Here is a 24,025-nt window from a genome sequence, read left to right as displayed (position 1 = left end):
CCAATGTCAACTTCAGTCTCCAGAACGATCCAATCAAATCACCCGCACGTCTATCTTCTTGCTAGAGGTCCCGCCTTACAGTAGTGTTTCAACTGACTCTCAGAATACCATGCCAGTCGGACTTATAGTGTTATTATTATTATATTATTATACTTGGAACCCTTTTATAAAAGCAATATAGCACTCGAGCAGCGTGTGTTGTGGAATATATCCCCCTGCTCAGTTGTTATCCCACTCGGCCTGCGGCCTCGTGGGATAACAACTGATCAGGGGGATATATTCACCACAACACACTTGCTCTCGTGATATATTGCTTAAATATAGCATGTTTACCATGGCAACACTCTCTTGACAGTTCTCTATTGCTCCGCTCTAAAGTATATTAAGGAAAGAACGGTCACAGGGGGAAAAAGGCTCAACAGCTACTTTGTAAGAAGTAGCTGAAGATGGTGATTTCAAAATCACTTGTAATCTGCTTGGCAAGCCAACATCTGAGCAGCGACTGGCTGGAGATGATGATCAACCACTTCCTCCTGCCTCTACAGAGGAGAGACGACATGACATGCTGACTCAGCTGGAGAAAACGTGGAGCGGAGAAAATAGTGTGAGGAAGAGGAATGGAGCCGTCAAAGTGCTTCATGGAAATGAACTTCACGCACAGCAACGCCTCCTGATGGAGACACGGCTAATAGGTCCGGATAGCAGCTCGTTCAACACGATGCTGCTCGTTATTTCACTTGGCTGTGCAATTCATATTCAGATAAATGTAAACAAGAACGGCCTACTTTTATAGTTTAAGAATATATTCTGTTCTGTGCCTGAGGTTATCATCCCCTTCCCATCTTTGGGACAGAAATGGTTGCTTGTCGCTAAGGAAATATATTGTTGCTATGGTCAAAACTTGACAGGCTCAGGGACAATTTTGTCGCGAAAAAAAGACCAGGCGAGCCTATTTAAGCCGGACCCAGACTGCTGCCACTCAGTGTTGTGCAAGTTCACATCAAAGCTAGATCAAATGTCAGTTCACACAGCTTCAAATGAACTCGTTCACCTTCATAACTCACTTTTTTTTTTTTTTACTAAGGGACCGTTCGTTATTTACAAGGGGGGGTCACTGGAGGGATTTGGTGTGCTCTGAAATAAAAAGCTGTGCCCCTTCCCTGATCAAAATATATTTTTCCTTGACCCTCCCCAAGTGATTTGAAAAATATGATTGACCCTCCCCATATAATATTGTAGCGAGCTTGCGTGGAAGAATGCAGACTGACACAGATATCTTACTTTTAACCACTCCTGCACCTCATACACCACGTGACAGCAGGGAGTGCTATTTATTCCACATCGGAATCATTCAACATTTGCAGAAACTCCGGCCAGAGGTGATCGAACACACTAACAGTCTCAGTCGTGGTGGCTACATTGATAGTAAAACTAAACATGATCCTGGCCACACAAACATTGCCATTACCACATAATGCAATCAAAACATGAGCACAACATCACTAAACCACGTTTTTAACTAACAGTAACAAGCTTCCCACAAGAACATGAACTACCATAATCCTTTGCGCTTCTTAGAGCAGAACTGTCACCAATCAGAGCGACCGCCTCCTCCGGTCGCTACAAATCTCCCAGCATGCATTGGGCTAATACATTTTGATAATAAATAGCATCCAAATTAGCCTAAGTATATAGAAAGGTAGATAGAAATAATGTGTATTACACAACATGCAATTGTAGAACATTTCAATATTGGACAAAATAAAATCTCGAAATCCAAACACAACCCTATGTGAAACATATATGTCATCCTGGTGGTATAAATATCCCTCGCAGACTTAACGTAATTTAGGAGATGAGTGAGCCGTAACTCGGTTCTACTGTGACTTCCTAATGCGACTTATCTGGGCGCAGCGAGCCCATATATATTTTGTGATGCCATGTCTGTTTGTTTGCTCGACTTTGTTCCAGTGGGTTATTCGCGCTGGAAATGTACTTCCATATTATCACCAGAAAAGCGCCACTGATTTGCCAGATACTGTACACGCCTACTGTCTGGACAGGCCAAGCACAAAGATCGACAGATAGGACCGCCAAAGAGAAACAATGCACCGGGACATACCAAACAGTTTGGACAGGAGGGGTGTAAATGAAGCAACTCAGTAGTTGTTGAAGTCCGAAAAGCAAACATTACACACACAAAAAAAGTTTATATATTTTTATCGAATCAAAATTGTATACCCCTCCCCTGGACTCAAATTAAAGAGTGTACCCTCCCTCAGCCTAAATTTAAAACAAAATGACCCTCCCCTATTTTCCTCCAGTGGACCCTTCCCTAAATAACGAATGGTCCCTAAAACGCCAGGATAAATCTGGGTGGGGTAAGTGAAAGCCCCTCCCTCATTACATCACTGAGGTTCGTTTTATTCATTGTTAAAATGCCTTCGAGTTTGATGATGAATTCTTGTGAAATGTACAATGTACTAAACGTTTTATAACGACAACACCCTACTTCAGGCCATAGTGTATATGGTTACGACATCACTTCAGGCCATAGTATATGGTTATGACATCACAGTATATGGTTACGACATCAAAGCTAAGGTGTGTTGTGTATCCTGTGTTCTAGCTGAAGTATTCTTGTTATGATTTATGACACTATGCCTAAGCAGCGGAGCTTTATTCACCAACATTTGAGATACAACATCTCACACAGTTCAGTGCTACTTGGTTCCTCTTACCGTTCTCCTTGTACTTCATGCCCAGAATGACCTCCGGCGCGCGGTAGTATCTGGTCACCACATAGGGCGTCATCATGAAGTTAGTGCAGGCCGTCCTCGCCAGGCCAAAGTCCAAGATCTTCAGAGTGCAGTCCGACTTCACCACTATGTTACTGGGCTTCAGGTCCTGAGGGTCGAGAAGCAACAACATCTAGATACACTTCATACATACAGTATCACCCTAGAGAGGTCTTTTCAAAAGCTAGATGGTGAAAGAATAGAATGGACCCCAATTAAAAAAATAGGGTTAATTGCTCAGAAAGCTAAACTGATGATATTCTCCAGAGCTCGCACTCAACCAGTGATACTGATCCAGACTGCTATGGGTAAACCCATTGAGAAAGTCTCGGCTTATAAATACCTGGGTATTTGGTTAGATGACAAGCTGTCTTACAATGTTCATGTAGATAATCTAGTTAAGAAACTTAAACCAATGTTGGGTTTTTATTTTCCAAACAAAGCCTGCTTCCCCTTTGAAGCTAGAAAGAAATTGGTGCAGGCGATCTTCCTTTCAAAGATCGACTATGGTGATGTCTTATATAATATATAAATCTTATATATATATATTATATATATAAATCTTATATATATATATATTATATAATATATAAATGATATCTGCACGCAGCCTCTTCAGTGTTAAAGAGGCTGGATCCTGTGTATCATGCTTCCTTGCGGTTTCTTACCTCTGCTAAGGCACTTACTCACCACTGTAGCCTGTAACAAGTGGTGAACTGGTCCTGGCTTTACGCACGGAGGCAATTTCATTTCCTTGTTTTTATTTATAAGGCTCTTATTGGTAGGCTGCCCCTGTACCTTAGTAGCCTGCTCTCCTTCTCTGACCCCACTTATCTGACTCGCTCCTCTAGGTGGATGCTACTCAAAGCAGCTACTCAAAATACTAAGGTACTCAAAGCACCCGGGGCCTTCACAGAGCTATGGAAGTCTGCCTTCTCCTATAGTGCTCCTGAGGCATGGACCAACATATATATATATATATATATATATATATATATATATATATATATATATATATATATATATATATATATATATATATATAGTGCTCCTGAGGCATGGAACAGGCTGCAAAGTGTACTCCACCTTGATGCCTTAGTGACTCTTGGGGAGTTCAAAATGCTTGCCCAAAATTTTGTAAAGGAAGAATGCAACTGTTTTTCATAAGGTTCATAAAGGTTTTATTGTTTTATTGAACAGATCTGTGTATATCCCTTGTTTTTAGGATTCTTGTAATTGTACTGTTCTTAATTGTATGATTCTATGTTGCTGCCCTCTTGGCCAGGTCACCCTTGCAAAAGAGACTACCGGTACATGTCTAAATGGTTTTTTTTTCTCCTGGTTAAATAAAGGATAAATAAAATTGTAAAAATGTAACAATGGGGCAAAATAATTCCACTTGTTTCCAAGTTTCCAATGCAGTTTCACTTGTTTAGGAATATTTTGGCAGATCACTCAAATGATATAGAAATCATTTTGAGATAGAATTCTGGATTAAATGATATAGAAATCATTTTGAGATAGAATTCTGGATTAAATGGCGTATTAAGATATTGCTGCAGTCTGTCAAAAAGTCCTTGTGTGCCTTATTATTATTATCGTATATTATCGTCTCCACTCCTCTGCCCACCGCCTGACCAGCTCACCAGCTAGCCCTGACCCTGACCAGCTCATCCTGACCCTGACCCTAACCCTGACCAGCTCATCCTGACCCTGACCCTAACCCTGACCAGCTCACCCTGACCCTAACCCTGACCATCTCACCCTGTGGATGATGCCGGCAGAGTGCAGGTGCCTGATGCCACACAGGATCTGGTAGAGCAGGTAGGACATCCTCTCGTGGTCCAGGTCCATGTGGATCACCTGGCACAGGCTGGCATCCATCAGCTCCATCACCAGATATCTGGAGGGTGGTGGTGGGTAGACAAAGAGAGAAAGATGGTGATAAAGGAGAAACAGGCACAAAGGAGGAGCAGCGAAGGTGCTGGGGGGGCCGGGTTAGAAATGTCAACATAAGCAAATAAAGCAATAAAAAGTAGGACAATGTGATGAGAGGGAGAACAGAGAAGCTTCTGCTGAAATCTCTGAACTGTGCAGAAAACCAGAGTAGACAGTTCTCGCCCAAAACAGTCTCACAGATACTCACAGATCCTGGAATTCCTCCAGGGACTTCTGTGGTGTGAACACATTGATCAGACGGATAATCTGCAAGCAGAGAGACAGGCCATTAGCCCACTTTGTTACTCCCCATCTCCGTCCACTCTACTCCTACGCCCACTCCACTCCACATCTACGTCCACTCCACTCCTACGTCCACTCCACTCCCCATCTACGCCCACTCCACTCCACATCTACGTCCACTCCACTCCACATCTCCGTCCACTCCACTCCTACGCCCACTCCACTCCACATCTACTTCCACTCCACATCTACATCCACTCCACTCCACTCCCCATCTACGTCCACTCCACTCCCCATCTACGCCCACTCCACTCCACATCTCCGTCCACTCCACTCCACATCTCCGTCCACTCCACTCCACATCTCCGTCCACTCCACTCCACATCTACGTCCACTCCACTCCACATCTCCGTCCACTCCACTCCACATCTCCGTCCACTCCACTCCACATCTACGTCCACTCCACTCCACATCTACGTCCACTCCACTCCACTCCACATCTCCGTCCACTCCACTCCACATCTCCGTCCACTCCACTCCACATCTACGTCCACTCCACTCCACTCCACATGTACGTCCACTCCACTCCACATCTCCGTCCACTCCACTCCCCATCTACGTCCACATCCACTCCACTCCCCATCTACGTCCACATCCACTCCACTCCCCATCTACGTCCACATCCACTCCACATCTCCGTCCACTCCACTCCACTCCACATCTACGTCCACTCCACATCTACATCCACTCCACTCCACATCTCCGTCCACTCCACTCCACAGTGGACTGAGGGGAGAGCAGCACTAAGTGAGTTTGTCTGGGAGAAGAAGATCATTTGAGCTGACCCTCTCTCCGTCTCCAGTTAGTCCACTGTTTCTATTTGTATTCACTCTATGTTGTGACAAATTGTGAAGGTATTTGAAGATGCATGTTTGTTTGTTCACCATTTGTCATTTTCCCTGAGCTGCGCGATCTCATCAGATCAATTAAAAGAGGAAAAGGTGCCACCATGTTGGCTTGATCGTCACTAGTTTCATTTGCAACAGTCGTGCGACAATCCAATGAGGTGATTGTGATACTAGCTGTAACTATCTGTAGCATTTAGCAGAAGGGTTACTAATCAACACGTGTCTGCAGACGCAGCAACAAAGAGGCCATTTACACCTGGCATTAACATGTGTTTTCTGTGATCAGATTGCAATCAGATAGTGCTTGACCATTTGAAAGTACAGGTGTAAACACCCCCAAGACACATTGAAGACGGATTGCAATCTGATCGGCCAAACCACCTCCGGAGCTGGTCAGGGACGCATTATGTACACATTGAACACAAGTGTGTAAATGCAATGAAAGAGAGGCTGTTTGGCACAGTAATACTGTGATGCGCTCACAGGTGTGTGTTTATCCACCTTATTTCTAGCTGCCATGATGCCTGATGGGTGCTTCTTCCGCTTCCGGTGTAATAGACTGTTTTAACTTGACAAAAAAAACGTCTATGAGCATTTTACAGCAGAGCCATTCTGCTCTACAGCCGTGTCGTTCGGGTGCTGGGATAACGTAATGCATTGTGGGTAGTCGGCTACTGTGGCTAATGCTAGCGGCTAGCGTAATAGTTACTTTACATGGCAGTAAAACACTGAATGACCAAATTGATTTAACTTTTAACCATTTTGAGTAACACTGTTTCCATACGGACCCCCAGCGTTGGTTAGTTGTTTATAACGTGAATATATTTATAACTTTTATAACGTACTCCAGTTTCCAGTTTATAATTCGGGTCTGCAGCCGAGTATAACAAAGGAAATGGCAAGCTGCAACAATAAGTCATGTTAAACCGGACCTTGTACCCACAATTATTTTTTACAGTGGGGCATTCAAAAATAAGGTGGATAGAGTATTTTACAACGGCTTCGGACGCGGCTCAGCCAATCACAATCAAGGATCGGAACTACCCGTTTTATAATACTCATTTTTGTATGCCCGCATCCACAGAGAGCTTTAACGAGCCTTAACGAGCCATACCAGCTGGCAGGGAGGAGCTTGTGCCTATATGAGTTATATAAGGACGGGAGCCTATAAGCCTATAAGGAGGACCTCTCGGTGCAGGAAACATGCAGTGAAGGTAAACATTGTTCATCTGCATAAACTACCCACATTATAATGATATTAGAATGATATTAGAATGATGCAAAGCTGGTTGAAAAGTGTCACGGTTGTCCTTATGTGCCTTACATTTTTGTGGTTGACACATTTGAGCAGCACCAGCTCCCTGTAGGCCCGCTTAGCATGGGTCTGGTTCTGGAAGGGCCTGCACAGCTTTTTCACCGCCACTGGTATACCAAGGACTGAATCTAGAGCAGAGCTGCACGCACGCACACGCACACACACACACACACACACACACACACACACACACACACACACACACACACACACAAACAGGCTACATGACATGACATAAAACAGACTATAACACAGATGCATCTGTGCACTCAAATCCCCAAAGAAGATCCCACAATAAAAAGAACAATTGACAGTTAGAATTGATGCAGTTAGCCGACACTCGGCTTGAGGGATTCCGTGTGTTTGTCAAGGGCACTGTGACACGAGGAACCAGGAAACACAAGGTTTTGCACCAGCAAAGACCACCTCAGGAGGTCTGCTTGTGAGGGAAACCAGCAAAGACCACCTCAGGAGGTCTGCTTGTGAGGGAAACCAGCAAAGACCACCTCAGGAGGTGTGCTTGTGAGGGAAACCAGCAAAGACCACCTCAGGAGGTGTGCTTGTGTGGGTCAGTGTGACGGGTTCGGGCCTCACCAGACGATGCCCTGGGCGCCGGAGCCGATGGCGCGGAGCTGCTCGTAGCGTTTGAGTACGGTGAAGGTGGAGTCCCCCACCTGGACGCTGTAAAACTGCCCCTCCCCCTCACTCATCCTGCTGAACAGTCAGGACCACCGGCACTGTCTGTAACGCACGCACGCACGCACACACACACACACACACACACACACACACACACACACACACACAATAAGTCTGAGTACATCCATCAATGTGATCAGCTGATTATTTTGGCGATCCACTCAATTGATCGGCTCCTCAGTGAATGACGGGTGTCATGTGGTTGGTTCTGTTTGTCCCTGGAATGATCCCTTCATTTCAGGCCCAGTCGAGAGCCGACCCGTCCATCACTTTCCTGCTCAGTTTGTTCCTCTGAGTAAAGTAACAATGGAGCTGAGGTCAAAGGTCATGGCTGTGAAGCTGTGTGTGTGTGTGTGTGTGTGTGTGTGTGTGTGTGTGTGTGTGTGTGTGTGTGTGTGTGCGTGCGTGTGCGTGCGTGCGTGCGTGTGTGTGTAGTGCAGAACAGAGGCAGAGAGAGGCTGACAGCTTGGAGATCCTAAGGCTCTCCCTGATCTGTCTAACTCTAAACTCTGCTGGGCCTGCAGCATCACACAGAAGCCGTTTTCCCACATGCGTACCGGAAAATTACCTGTAAGTCAATATCGGACATTTCCCTTCACACTTCGGCTCGCGCATGTGGGAATCTATCAGCGAATTTGCCTGTATGTTGGGGGGCGGGGGGAGGGGGGAGCAGCCACACAGGACAGACACAGCGAGAATAGCAGAGGCTTTGAAGCTGCTCAACGCTTGTATGTACTGTATGTAGAGAAAGCAAATGCACGAAGCGAAATGTGGAAGTAGTTTGCTTTGATGTGCGCGAATGATTAGATGATGCACTTTGAAGAAGTTGGGATCCGTGTCTGAGAGAAATAGTTGCTGGTTCGATGTTTATCCGTTCACCTGCGTCGCGTTGAAGCACTTTTTACAGACTGGCTTCATTTGATGTGTCCGGGGTTGCCTTCGGAAATCAGCAAGCTGACATACTGCTCTTATTAGGCTATCACAAGATAATTTCGCCAGTTTGCTTTAATGTGCGCGAATGATTAGATTATGCCCGCTGGAACATTAAGCAACGTGTGTAGGCTACACCTCGCCCATGATTGAAGGACCGCTGTCGCGGAAAATGACTGGACCCGTTTCCACTTGCGTCCCCTTAAGAGCATACCGCTCTTCTGACTGGCTCGAAACTGGTGAAATGTCGGCGACGACGGGGTCGCGCTTATACCGGCACGACGACTTTCTCACATGCAGGCATTAGACCACGTTCCGGTCATTTAGCGGTACAAAGCGCATGTGGGAAAACGGCTAGACACACACACACACACACACACACACACACACACACACACACACACACACACACACACACAGCCTCTAACAGCAACATGCACCCACACACTCATGCTCAATAAACACACACATTAGACATAAGCACAACATGCACATACGAGCACACACAGCATTAGCTGTGCATCCAGCCTTCAGCAAGGAGTAAGCTAACGCTAACGCTAACTCGTGCTTAATATGCTGATGGATGTTCATGTCCCTGTGTGTATTGTGTTAGTGCTGCTGATGCTTTGGGCAGGAGGAAGGAGGACTGTTATTCTTGGCCATAGGGGAGGGTTTGTGTGTGTCTGTGTGTGTGTGTGTGTGTGTGTGTGTGTCTGTGTGTGTCTGTGTGTGTGTGTGTGTGTGTGTGTGTGTGTGTGTGTGTGTGGTGTGTGTGTGTGTGTGTGTGTGTGTGTGTGTGTGTGTGTGTGTGTGTCTGTGTGTGTCTGTGTGTGTGTGTGTCTGTGTGTGTGATGATGTATGTGTGGGCGAGGGTTTTGTGTGAGTTTGTGTGTGGTGTGTGTGTGTGTGTGTGTGTGTGTGTGATGTGTGTGTGTGTGTGTGTGTGTGTGTGAGTGTGTGTGTGTGTGTGTGTGTGTGTGTGTGTGTGTGTGTGTGTGTGTGTGTGATGTGTGTGTGTGTGTGTGTGTGTGTGTGTGTGTGTGTGTCTGTGTGATGTGTGTGTGTGTGTGAGAACACAGCAGTGTGTGTGTGGATAGTATGCAACAGTCACGGCTGTTTGTTCTTCCTTCACAAAACAGCCGCAGGTTAAGTAGAGTCTGATATTTCAGCCTTTCTGTTTGACAGACAACAGACAGGACACAATCACTCATTTACATTGTCAGAGAGAGAGAGAGAGAGACAGACAGACAGACAGACAGACAGACAGACAGACAGACAGAGAGAGACACACACACAGAGAGAGAGAGAGAGAGAGAGAGAGAGAGAGAGAGAGAGAGAGACGCACACAGAGAGAGAGAGAGAGAGAGAGACGCACACAGAGAGAGAGAGAGACGCACACAGAGAGAGAGAGAGAGAGAGAGAGAGACGCAGCAGGGGCGAGGCTGCTATGATCAAACCGTGTCAGAAAGCACCCTGAGCTAGCTGCATGGCTAAGCTACGGCTAAGCTACAAGCTACTCTGTCTCAGCCTTGCCACAGTGTGACAGCATCACAGAGAAGTGCAGCGTGGGCTAACAGCGCTAACAGCATGAACACAGGTGCTGGATTGTCCTTGAATGCAGGAGAGGGGGGGGGGATATCATGATATGATCATTTAGGCTTCATAAATGCTGATCAACCTGTGTGCTAATGACTTTAACGGTCAAATATTCCTTGTGAGCCACCTGCTGGGAACCCTGTAAAAAGCTTAGTAGTCATTTCTGGTTCTAGCCTATTAATAAGAATCTGTTGTTTTCTTTTGATCCTATAAAATGACAGCTTTTAAGGCTTTCCTTGATGAGTGAGTCATGTTGAGCACATCTGTGAGCTGCTTCACTGGGAGAAGACGAGAGGTCCATTCTATTTGATCAGAAAAGCCTCCTTATTATATTCATGGCTTTATCTCAGGCAGAAATGTGGAGGACAGTGTGGTTTACTGTTGGGGATGGGACAGATTAGGGCTGGGCGATATGACCAAAATCTCATATCCCGATATAGGTCATTTCATATCCCGATACCGATATATATCACGATATAGCATATTTTCTGTAAATTCAATTTATAGTTTATATAAAATGACCACAAGGCCATTTATTTATGTAGCAGTTAAACCAGTTAAAATGTTGTCAAACCTCACAAAGGATACATGCATTCAGAATACAGATAAGCATGGCTATTCTTTACAACACAAATAATAATAATTAGTTGCAGGGCAGTAGAATTAAACACAAACTGAACCACACCACCAGTTCAATTTTCAAAGATTACATTAGAGCAAAACGGGTAGAATAAAAGTGATTTAGCCGATAGTTCAGTCCAGTTCTCTCAGTTCGTTTATAAAGGAACAAAAATGCTCCACTTCGGGATTTCCATGTTACCAGTTCAGTTCACTCAACAAAATACTCCACTCCGGGATTTCACGTTTATCCAACCAACACAACTCACCAGAAATATATCATCATATCGCCCAGCCCTAGGACCGATCTGATCTAATATCGGTATCGGGTGCAATTCCAGCGCGGGCCACACAGGGAATTTGCCCATGTAATTCCCCGTAATTTGCCCATGTATAATAGTATCCTCCTTTGCCTTGTATATTTTCTTAATTTTGTCTGCTTTTTGCAAGGTATATTTAAAAAAGAAAATCTTGAATTGACCAAATCTTTGCCTATACTGTATATTCAAGAAAAATATCGGTATCCAAATTCAGGTATCGGAATCGGATCGGAAGTGAAAAAATGTGGATCGGTGCATCCCTATCTACTGTTACAGTTACAGTGTGTTACAGTGTGTTACAGTGTGTTACAGTGTGTTACAGTGTGTTACAGTGTGTTACAGTGTGGTCTGTCTACTGTTACAAAGGTCTCCTCTAAAGATCAAACAGATAGGCTACTACTGCTAACTGATCTCTGTCCCCTTTGCAGCAAACTACCCTGCACTTACCAGTATTATACCTTTATACTACCTTTATTATACCTTTATACTACCCTGCACTTACCAGTATTATACCTTCATACTACCTTTATTATACCTTTATACTACTCTGCACTTACCAGTATTATACCTTTATTGATTTCACTGAAGCCAACATGAATAAATAAGTTAGAGAATAAAATGAAAAACCTGAAACCCTTCCTCTGACATTGAGCGATTGGGTTAGTGTGTGTGTGTGTGTGTGTGTGTGTGTGTGTGTGTGTGTGTGTGTGTGTGTGCGTGTGCGTGTGCGTGTGTGTGTGCGTGTGTGTGTGTGTGTGTGCTTGTGTGTGTGCTTGTGTGTGTGTGTGTGTGTGTGTGTGTGTGTGTGTGTGTGTACACATGCTCAATCGCTCAATCTTGCTCTCCCTCCTCCTGTCTCTCTCTCTTTAAACACACACAAGCACATGTTAACACATTTCACATACACACAAACCCTCCCACTCACTCAGGAGCGCCCTCTCAAGTCCCCTCTCTCTCTCCATTTTCTTCATCGGGACTATTTTGCTTTATTCTCTGTCTTTTTATACCACGCCCCCTTGTGGCAGTCTTTTTATACCACGCCCCCTTGTGGCAGTCTTTTTATACCACGCCCCCTTGTGGCAGTCTTTTTATACCACGCCCCCTTGTGGCAGAGTCTTTTCCAGCATGTGTTTTGTTTTCATTTAGATTGTGTTATCCACCTCCACCGTCGTCTCTCAAACCAGTCTGTCTCTTCCACACACGTCTCTACTTTAACCCGCTAAAATTTGGCTAGAGGAAGTTGTCATCTTCCAAAGGCAAAAAACTGAAGAAGTTTGACAGCATTTGACCAATCATGACGCATATAAACAAAACCGATGCAGGTGATTGGAGAAATTAGCGGATGTGCCCGCCTTCAGCGGATGTCCCGCCTTATTTGCGTTTACAGACGGGTAGGCGGAAGCATTTACAAATTGCTGGAGCCAACGCGTCTGTTTGAATAGAATACTTCCACCCAGTCTCAGCTTGTCTGTAGCATCGACATAAATAAAGATGGACGCCACTTGAGGTCCCGTTTAGTGAAGCCGCTGCATGTCAGATCACCGCCCTGACGACTGAATCCAGTATAGGTCACAAGGTCTGCCTCCCCATGTTAGTGGATGGGAAAATCACAACCGAAATATTCACAGTAAACGTCAGATAATTTTTTTCCAAAGGTGGTTTGTATCATTTTAGATAGTCATTATCATGCTAATGCCTGTGCAAGTGGTCATTTTTCTGATCAGTTTGTTTTTACGTAGTTATTTGACATATAAAAAGGGATAAAAATGGATGATTGACAGCTGTGGCAGCCAGTCTCAAGCCGTCATTGGCTGGACAGGCTCTTCACATTATAGAACTAGCGTTAGTTTGACATAGACAGGACACAGTGCTGCTTTGTGCTTTCATGTAACACTGCCTGGAGGCCTGGAGGTCTGGGTGGCTCTGGGTGTGTGGGCCGGGACAGAGGCTCTTAGCACGGGTACGGGGTGGCTGTGCTGGCTACCAGACATATCAATGGAGCGCAATAAAAAGAACATAGTTTTGAGAAAGGTGCGTGAGGAATTAACGTTGGTTGGGGACTGAAGTAAGTTCCGAAAATATGTGTGTTTTATAAGTTACTCCAGCGTTTTTAACATAGCAATAGCGTTAGCCGCTTTCGCTAGTCGGCTGTTTTTCATTATTTATCGGCTTAATATTACTAACTTAACAACCGATAACAATAGCTGGAATAACACAATAATATACACATATTTTCAGAACTTACCAGGTTGTCCAACTGCCAGGAAATGTGTTTTACAATGTTAACTCCCATCCCGGGTCAGATGGGGCCTAGTACGCAAGCACCAGCCATGAGCTAATCGCTAACGGGTTAGCCGTTAGCGTCACATAAACAGAGGTTTTATTTTTGGTATTAAAGCAACAAACGTTTTTATATGGATATCTCAGAGAAATGCTTTGACTGTGGGGATGTTCGTTCTTCACAAGCTCCTTTCTTAGCTGTTGTAAGGATATAGTTAACAGAGACGAGACTAGGCAGCTAGGCTAACGTTACCACTGAGCTATATTAAATGGAACGTTACAGGCTGCGCTACCCACACTATACCAGTAAACAACGTAGCGTAAAGCGTCAAGGTTAGATTTGTAAAAACAACATTTGCTCCAAAAGGAATTAAATCATAAAGTTAATCAAAATGCCACGGAAACATTACGCCAGGGCCCAGGTGAGCAGTGTGGAGGGGCCCAGGTGAGCAGTGTGGAGGGGCCCAGGTGAGCAGTGTGGAGCTTTTTTTTATTTTATTTTTTACAATTTAAAGTTGGACCTCATCCACTTCAATTGTGGAGGAGATTTCTGCAACAGTGTTTTGCTGTGAAACTCCATGAATGTTTTGGGGACTAAAACATGTCACCCGTCCTTCCATCAGCATGGGGGTGAACTTATCCTTTAAGAGTCCTAACATCCCTCCTGTAGAAGTGAATCATATGGACAAAAGTGTATTTTGCTGTTGTGTGAGCAGAGCTTTTCTTTCTGACTTCAGGTCTCCAGTTTATACAACATGTGTGGTTGGGCCACTTGGGGGCAATGAGGTGCTAATAATTAGAATGAAAGTGTCTCTCCAGTTTGTTCAGCCTGAACTCAACACAGCACAACAGCTTGTTTAACAAATATTCCCTGTGAGAAAAGCAGGTACCGTCTTTCAATGTGACAACAGCAGTAAGGAACAGAGAGGCCAAACATCTGCTGCAAACACACCGATGAGCCTGGAGAATAATGTGCCACGAGGGGGACTATTCATCACAACACACACGAGCTGCAGGACAACAATCCTTCACTTAGTGCCATGATGCCAGGGAGACCTAGGGCCTAGGTACAGTTAGTCTAGGTCACACATGGGCAAAATACGGCCCGCGGGCGCCACCTGTGCGGCCCGCGATGGAATTGCAAAAAAAAAAAAAAAAAAAAAATGTCTTTTTTACACACACAGTGCACCTGAACGCAACATGCAAGATACCCGCTGAATAAGTGTCCAAATGTTCATGTCATATTCTGGCCAATACTCCACTTCTGTTATAACATTTCAGTCTGGAATATGGAATATCTTTCAATAATCTTTATGACTAAAAGGCTACATTGAAGTAGAAATTTAAATAACTCAAATAACTCATTGGTTTTGGATATATTTAGCTTCAAGACTGCATTTTTGTTTGTGTGACCCTCAACACAGGCTTTGATCATCCCAGGACACTTACTGATACTTATGCTTAAATTAACCCACTCATATTCTCATTTATTTCAAGAAAAACATTTCAGCTAGTGGAAATTCTAATTGGCTGGTAACTTTAATCTAGCAGCCATATTGGCAGGTGGTCAAAAAAGTTAATTACAAGCCCTGAGAGCAGGTGGTGACATAGGAGTGAGTGAGAAAAGGATCAAATATTGGTGCATAGGCCCCGTCATAGGGCATAGCAGCCCTATGACGGGGTCTATGCTGCTAGCCTAAAAGAGAAACAACTATCCATAAAGGAGCTGCATGTGGCTCTAGTCTAGAGCCTTGAGTTGAGTATCACTGCATGATTCGAGAGCAATGCAATGTGCTAGTGCTACAGACATCTGAGGATTCATACCGACATGCCAACTGCCAAAAAGTCTGTTGCTATTGACGCAAACATGTTGGGCACGATACAGTATGAGTTGTTGTCCCAAAGTAGACACACAGATGACATCCAACGTGTCTATGCCTTCTTCTCAGTTAAAACACAGATAGACAGATTCATCCCATATCAGACTGGTGTTATACTGTATGAGCTACTCTGATTTGTTGGCAAGTTGTCAATTGCCCCTGAAGTCAAATACCTGTTTGAGGGGGAATATGGCATCAGATCTGATCATGTGTAGGCATGTGTTTATGGCATCAGATCTGATCATGTGTAGGCATGCGTTTATGGCATCAGATCTGATCATGTGTAGGCATGTGTTTATGTGTATATGGCATCAGATCTGATCATGTGTAGGCATGTGTTTATGTGTATATGGCATCAGATCTGATCATGTGTAGGCATGTGTTTATGTGTATATGGCATCAGATCTGATCATGTGTAGGCATGTGTTTATGGCATCAGATCTGATCATGTGTAGGCATGTGTTTATGGCATCAGATCTGATCATGTGTAGGCATGTGTTTATGGCATCAGATCTGATCATGTGTAGGCATGTGTTTATGGCATCAGATCTGATCATGTGTAGGCATGCGTTTATGGCATCAGATCTGATCATGTGTAGGCATGTGTTTATGGCATCAGATCTGATCATGTGTAGGCATGTGTTTATGGCATCAGATCTGATCATGTGTAGGCATGTGTTTATGTGTATATGGCATCAGATCTGATCATGTGTAGGCATGTGTTTATGTGTTTATGGCATCATGCCTACACATGTGTAGGCATGTGTTTATGTGTTTATGGCATCAGATCTGATCATGTGTAGGCATGTGTTTATGTGTATATGGCATCAGATCTGATCATGTGTAGGCATGTGTTTATGGCATCAGATCTGATCATGTGTAGGCATGCGTTTATGGCATCAGATCTGATCATGTGTAGGCATGTGTTTATGTGTATATGGCATCAGATCTGATCATGTGTAGGCATGTGTTTATGGCATCAGATCTGATCATGTGTAGGCATGCGTTTATGGCATCAGATCTGATCATGTGTAGGCATGTGTTTATGTGTATATGGCATCAGATCTGATCATGTGTAGGCATGTGTTTATGTGTTTATGGCATCAGATCTGATCATGTGTAGGCATGTGTTTATGTGTTTATGGCATCAGATCTGATCATGTGTAGGCATGTGTTTATGGCATCAGATCTGATCATGTGTAGGCATGCGTTTATGGCATCAGATCTGATCATGTGTAGGCATGTGTTTATGTGTATATGGCATCAGATCTGATCATGTGTAGGCATGTGTTTATGTGTATATGGCATCAGATCTGATCATGTGTAGGCATGTGTTTATGGGCAACATTATGTTATGGGTGGGCTGGAATGTTACATTTCAGCATATTCAGCCTACAAAGATGCCTTTCGTTTGGCCAAATGTACATTTTAAGTCAAGGTTAAGCCAAATATACTCTCTCTCTCTCTCTCTCACACACACACACACACACGCGATGAAGTCATTGCGCTCACCGGTCTATGATGACACGCTACGGCCACAGCACTGCTGGCGTAGTACAGTGAGTCTGGAAGAATCGCTTCCTAGGAGCTCGGCCGCACAGTAACCTAACCTCCTCACGGCCGTTAGCATAAATAAAACGGCACGTTTACAAGAGAGTACAAACTGACCGAGGCGAGGCCTAACGTGAGGCTCTCCTCTCCCCTATCTCTCACTTCTGACGGTGGCAATGCGGTAATGCTGAACTGAAAGCCCCGGACGGACGGACGGACGGGACCGGGGGGCAGCAGCGGCAGACACACACGGTACCTACCGTCTCCCTTCGCCGCTCCCAGGGCACTCCCATGCATCGAAAACCGGGGAGAAACAGTCCCTCTGGCTCAGCCGGGAAGCAGAAAAGTTGAGGAGAACAATGGTCCGAGCTGTCACGACAGATAACAGCTTCCCAAAGTCCTAACCCAGCTAACTCCAACACGGATAGGACAGGACGGGCTGCGGAGGGAGAAGGGTCTAGCTCCGGCCCGGAGCCAGTACAGAGCACGCCCCTACAGAGCACGCCCCCTAAAGTACGGAGCACGCCCATAAATAAGCGAGAAATGGAGAAATAAAATAATAAACATAGCCGTTTAAATTGAAATGTGACAATGGTAACGTTTTTTTTTCACTTAAACGTAACATTCAAATTGTTAAAGCTTAATAACATTAGCCTACTCAGGGTCGCTGGAAGTACAGGTGCTGCAGGTGCTGCAGCACCCCCTAGTGGCGAGATGATTTGTTTCCTATTTTTTTCCATTTTTTTCCTTTTTTTTTTACAAATGTAATTAAAAATATTTTGCAGTGCACTATGTTCCTTTCTTGTTTGGGAATGTTTCGGGAAATTATTGCATTATTGATATACTGAAAATGTAGCCTATTTAAATAAAATTATCAACAATGACAATCAAGGAAGTTACATGCTTGTAGGCTAGAGAAGAAGAAGAAGCGTGCATGCGCGCACATGTTGTGTTGAACCAACCAACAACCAATACGAATTGTTTAATCTGGCAATAAAGAAATGTGAACTTGACATGCTATTTTAATAGCCTACTCAAAAATGCACCTCCCACTATACAGCAAAGAGAGGAGTCAATGTTTCTTGATATAATCATTGCCATTCACATCAGAATAATTAGTCTAGTCATTAAGTTTGCTGATAATATTTCTATCATGTTAAGTCTGTCATGTTAACTGGTGTATTCAGAGCAAATAGGGAAATATAGAGCATTATCATCATGCTATATATCTCCCTTTTTGCTCTGAATGAGTGAGAAAAGGAGAAAATACTGAATTGCGGGCCCCACCGAGAGTCCTCCCAGCACCCCCTGCTTAAAGTGACTTCCAGCGGCCCTGTACTCACCCGCTACAGAGCACGCCCACTATCGTCTCGTTTCCTACGTCCACTTCAGCAGCCGTATTGAGGGTCTGACTGACATGTGACTCTTGAGAGTGATGATGACAGAAGAGCCGTTGTATATTTGTGGTCCTGATCCACTTATTCCTCAGTCATAATAACCTATAACATATTCCTCAGTCCACAGTCAGTATCCCTACTCTTATCATGATGGCCCGCGGGCAGATGCAGACATAAGTACAATGCTTTTCAAAATGCACACATTCACTGAGCAAAATAAGAAAACCGCTACAATAGATTGCTCTCCTTATATGACCTCTTTACACACTTCAGTTAGAGAGCAGTTACAGTACTCCTCTCACAACATTACCTTTATAATGCAGCTCAGTTAGAGAGCAGAGCAGTTACAGTAAACTCCTCTCACAACATTACCTTTATAATGCAGCTCAGTTAGAGAGCAGAGCAGTTACAGTAAACTCCTCTCACAACATTACCTTTACAATGCAGCTCAGTTAGAGAGCAGAGCAGCTACAGTAAACTCCTCTCACAACATTACCTTTACAATACAGCTCAGTTAGAGAGCAGAGCAGCTACAGTAAACTCCTCTCACAACATTACCTTTACAATACAGCTCAGTTAGAGAGCAGAGCAGCTACAGTAGACTCCTCTCACCATATTATTTACCTCTACACACTTCAGTTAGAGCAGCAACAGTAAACTTCTCTCACCATATTACATATTATAGGAATACATTTTTCAGTAGTGGAAATTGACCATTTCACATTATCCCAAGAATTCTATTTATTGATTGATTGTGCCTGTTTGCTATAAAACGTACAGTACAAAATACAATCATAGTTACATACTGTATAAATCAAACCCACTTTCTTTAGCTCCCATACAATAAAAATCTGATAAATACAGAACAATATCATTATACAGTAATAAACCCTATACAAATGGCTGACAAAATATGTTATTAAAGTTCGTGGTCCGTGGTTTCTTTGCTGTGTGGCAGTTCTTTAAATACGTCTCATCGTAGGTCAGCGGGAATGATATCTGGACTAAGTAGGTAAACCGAAACTGAAGGGAAAAATCATATCCTCACTGTCAAAGACTAAGGTTCATGCCCCAACATTAATAGAGTCATAATAATAAAAAGAGAGCAGAGATCATATGGAAATAAGAGAATCAAGTAAAAATGTGATAGCATCTCTGTTACAGAAACAGTACCATGTTATTAAGAGCATTCATTAAACAGTCTGGAGAGTAATTTCTGGTATTAAAAAAAACATTTAAAAAAAACATGCCCACCAGGCACAGTGATTGCATGTGTGTGTGCAACAAAATATATAAAAGACATTTCCATAACTCAGACTCTGTGGAATGAGAGAAGAAAAAGAAAAAGAAAAATATAATTCCTACATTTCCCATGATGCAAAAGAGAGGTAAGAGGTCCCTAATGGACATAAAGAATTTACAGGAAGAGAATGAATCACCTCACTCAGGACTGTGTACATTCATAATGCGCTTTTGGTCCCCATATTGCACAACTGTAAACACTTCACTATACCGTGTCAATGCATTCTTACTAAATGTGTTGTGCACGTTTTGGCTCGGTAAAAGGCACAGCATATTGCTTTGGATGTGTTGGTGGTCATGTTGCTTTACAGCAGGGGTTCCCAACCTTTTTTGTGCCAAGGACCGGTAGATACATGGAAAAAAAAGTCGCGGACCGGTTGTCAATTTTAATGGTTTTAGTTACATATATATTTACTCACCAGGTGGCGACAAAGGGTAAATAACAGCCTTTTGTGTTGTACTGTATGTAGCCTATACAGTATTTATGTTTTTGTTTAAACTACAAACATAAATAAACGTCAACTTGAAACTATGTTTCAACTACCACACACAGCCTATAATATTATAGCCTATGTTTATTAAAAAAATAATAATAATAATAAAAAACAAAATGAAAATGTTGGACCGGGCTCGCGGCCCGGTACCAAATGCGTTGCGGCTTGGTACCGGTCCGTGGCCCGGTGGTTGGGGACCACTGCTTTACAGCATATTGCTTTGGATGTGTTGGTGGTCATGTTGCCTTCATAGATCGTTCCGCGGTGCCTCTGTGGCACTGGCACCTCCTCCACAGTGTATTGGTTGGTCTTCACATTTTTCTCTGTGATAAAAAAAAAGACATTGTCCTACATACCTCCCTCTTTTGTCTGTCACACTCTCTCTCACTCCCTCTCACACACACACTTACACACTCTCACACACACACACACTTACACACTCACACACACACACACACACACACACACACACACACACACACACATGCTCAATTGCACTTTAACTCTCTGGGCCTCCTCTCTCTCCCCCTCTGTGCTGTGTGAAGTGTGATTACTCCACGGTCACAGACTTGGCCAAGTTTCTGGGACAGTCGACCTGAAAAGAGAGAAAGTGGCGTTACAGCAGTTTGAGGTTGTACTGCACATCTCAAACATCTCAGACTTTACGGACAACATATGGTAGAACCACATTTATGGAAACTTAAGACTCAAGAACTGACTTGCCATAAAGACTGGAATTTGCCACAGTATGGAGATAATATTCGAATACTGAAAGCAAACCTTCAAGCAAAGCACTAGGTTCATTTCACCAGTTACGCCAACAATCGCGTTGACTACGTACGTCATACACTAACTAATAGGGTGTCTTTCACCGGTTCGGTCAATAATGGCATTGACTACGTACGTCATATCCTCGTAGCACGGCCAGGTGGAAGGCAATGAGCTGCAGGGGGATGACACTGAGGATGCCCTGCAGACAGTCCACAGTCTGGGGCAGCTCAATCGTCTTGTAGGCATTCTTACTCACATCGGGGTCGTTCTGGCAACACAGGATGATGGGCCGGCCCTGAGAGAGACAGAGAGAGAGAGAGAGAGGGACAGAAAGAGAGGGAGAGAGAAAGAGAGGACCAAAGTGTTAAAATCAGTCCATCAATTCATTTTCATTGATTATTCATGACTCGTAGTTGATTGGCGACTTGACTGTGAGAATGTGCCAGATGTGTTATAGCTTCAGAGTAACCTGACGCTGCCACATGGATGCGTTTGCTTCACATTTGTTTGTGAACTCAATACCGCCCCCTCTGGCGGAGTCAGGTTAGCTTCAGAGTTCAGTACATATAAACTAAACTAGTATGTCAGGGGTTGTTGTGAGTTTGTTTGTTTGTGTGTGTGTGTGTGTGTGTGTGTGTGTGTGTGTGTGTGTGTGTGTGTGTGTGTGTGTGTGTGTGTGTGTTTGCGTGGTTGCATGCGTTCCTACCGATCGGGCGGTGACTTGCTGCAGAGCGTTCTGGCACTTGGTATAGCAGGCGTCTCTCATGATGATCATGATGACCGGCATGTCTTTGTCGATGAGGGCCAGAGGGCCGTGCTTCAGCTCCCCGGCCAGGATGCCCTCTGAGTGCATGTACGTGATCTCCTTGATTTTCTGCATTGGAAGAAAGTCAGTCATGAGACTGCATGGGGGCATATAGATGGAAGACAGATGCTAGCTCAAAGTGTGCGAAGAACAAAATGATATGACTCTACTGCCTCTGCAGGCTGCTATACTGCATCATGCTACAGTACAAGTGAATGGCAGTGTGGCACTCTCAACTCACCAGTGCCCCCTCCAGGCAGGTGGCATAGTTGAAACCGCGGCCCATGACCAGGAGGGACCTCTGCTGATAGAGCTCATCTGCTATGGCCTTGATCTTCTCATCCAGCGACAACACCTCCTTGATCAGTTCTAGGAAAGGAGGGGGAGAAGGGAGGTGGAAGGAGGGAGAGCAGAATGAGTCATGTGGGGGAGGCGTGCGTCATGGTAGACGTTTGGGATTCGGAGATATTTTGTTAGCTCGATTTGGCAGCTGATCTAAAGATGAATTGGTGGGACACGTGTGCATTGTGCGTGGGAGATCCTGAGGTGTTAGAGGACTCAGATTCACCTGGTAGCATCCTGAGGCCATTGATGATCTCCAGTCTTCTCTTCTGGATGGAGATCCTGTCCTCGCTCATCATCAGGCCGAACATGACGAGAGCCACAAACTGACTGGTGTAGGCCTGGATCACACAAACAAAAAACACATTTATACAACCCAGTGAAGAGTAAGCACTGGCAGGCGCGGACTGCATAATCGGGCACGTCGGGCAAATGCCCGGTGGCCTGGCCTGGCCTGGCCTGCAATTTTTTTGTGCCCGCAGTCAGGCCACTCATTGAACAGCAGGCCAGGCGCCGCCTACTGGTTTACTAGTGGTTTTATTACTTTATTAGTTAGTCTGAAGTAATAATTACACTTCGGGGTTAAAGTGGGTGCATCTCATTGTAAAATTGGACTCGGCCCAAATTGGGCTTCAAACGGCCCAAATTGGGCTTCAAACGGCTCAAATCTGGCTTCAAACGACCCAAATCAGGCTTCAAACGGCCCAAATTGGGCATCAAACGGCCCAAATCTTTGGCGCGCGTCGGCCCGTATCGGCCTGGCCTGCTTGGTATCTAATGCCCGGCCTGAATTATGATCCCAGTCCGCCCCTGAGCACTGGGCAGTAATGGAACAGCAGCCGTGTTCCGAATGGTTCATTCATTCACTCACTCACTCACTCACTCACTCACTCACTCACTCACTCACTCACTCACTCACTCACTATTCTTCATGTGGTGTTTATCATACATTATACTGAACTATATGGTTCACTCACTCACTCACTCACTATTCTTCATGTGGTGTTTATCATACATTATACTGAACTATGGGAAACGATCCAACGAGTTACCGACACTACCTCACTCTTTGTCTTTGGTAAACATGACAGCATTGCATTCTGGTATATAGGAGAAGTTGTAGGGTACATTCATCGTTCACTAGAAATTGCTCTGCATTGTGGGTATTTTACAGTGAATCAAATGAACAGTTGAGAATTCGGACACTAGTACAATGACCACTATATAGTCCACTATTTCTGTAATGGGGACCTGTTTCGAACAGGACTACTGTGTTATCATGCCAATGTGTTATCTGTACTGTATGCTGTATGCAAAATACTTTCTAAGCTGTCCATGTTAAGTATGAAAATGACCTATGTCTGCTTTACATATATCATTTCTTTCTTTCTGGTCTGTGTTCAAGTGAGTGTGCATGTGTGTACAAAAGATACCTTGGTGCTGGCCACTCCTATCTCCTAAAGATACCTTGGTGCTGGCCACTCCTATCTCAAGATACCTTGGTGCTGGCCACTCCTATCTCCAGATACCTTGGTGCTGGCCACTCCTATCTCCTAAAGATACCTTGGTGCTGGCCACTCCTATCTCAAGATAACTTGGTGCTGGCCACTCCTATCTCCAGATACCTTGGTGCTGGCCACTCCTATATCCTAAAGATACCTTGGTGCTGGCCACTCCTATCTCAAGATACCTTTGGTGCTGGCCACTCCTATCTCAAGATACCTTTGGTGCTGGCCACTCCTATCTCAAGATACCTTTGGTGCTGGCCACTCCTATCTCAAGATACCTTGGTGCTGGCCACTCCTATCTCAAGATACCTTTGGTGCTGGCCACTCCTA

The 24,025-nt window shown here is 44.4% G+C and overlaps 2 protein-coding genes across 3 annotated transcripts in view; both read right to left on the bottom strand.

The window, feature by feature from the left end:
- mapk9 (mitogen-activated protein kinase 9) overlaps positions 1–17,507 on the bottom strand; it is a 28,405-nt gene extending 10,898 nt beyond the window's left edge. The window contains exons 1-6 of the mRNA XM_083652216.1: positions 17,337–17,507; positions 7,797–7,943; positions 7,212–7,341; positions 4,945–5,003; positions 4,563–4,701; positions 2,742–2,907 (exon numbers count right to left, since the gene is read on the bottom strand). Of these exons, the coding sequence (XP_083508342.1) occupies positions 2,742–2,907; positions 4,563–4,701; positions 4,945–5,003; positions 7,212–7,341; positions 7,797–7,912 (610 nt within the window). The 5' untranslated portion in view covers positions 7,913–7,943; positions 17,337–17,507. The remainder of the gene's footprint in view (positions 1–2,741; positions 2,908–4,562; positions 4,702–4,944; positions 5,004–7,211; positions 7,342–7,796; positions 7,944–17,336) is intronic.
- A 1,701-nt stretch (positions 17,508–19,208) lies between these two features.
- The window catches only part of gfpt2 (glutamine-fructose-6-phosphate transaminase 2), a 30,949-nt gene continuing 26,132 nt past the window's right edge, over positions 19,209–24,025 (bottom strand). For both annotated transcript variants that reach the window (XM_083652294.1, XM_083652295.1), the window contains 5 exons: positions 22,414–22,528; positions 22,087–22,214; positions 21,747–21,914; positions 21,174–21,335; positions 19,209–20,864 (listed from right to left, as the gene is read on the bottom strand). In XM_083652294.1, coding sequence (XP_083508420.1) covers positions 20,820–20,864; positions 21,174–21,335; positions 21,747–21,914; positions 22,087–22,214; positions 22,414–22,528 — 618 coding nt within the window. In that variant the 3' untranslated portion in view covers positions 19,209–20,819. The remainder of the gene's footprint in view (positions 20,865–21,173; positions 21,336–21,746; positions 21,915–22,086; positions 22,215–22,413; positions 22,529–24,025) is intronic.

This window comes from Poromitra crassiceps (genome assembly GCF_964638095.1).
Source record: "Poromitra crassiceps genome assembly, chromosome: 15".
NCBI lineage: Eukaryota > Metazoa > Chordata > Actinopteri > Beryciformes > Melamphaidae > Poromitra > Poromitra crassiceps.
The sequence above is the reverse complement of the archived record's forward strand: the minus strand, read 5'-3'. Positions and strand labels throughout refer to the sequence as shown.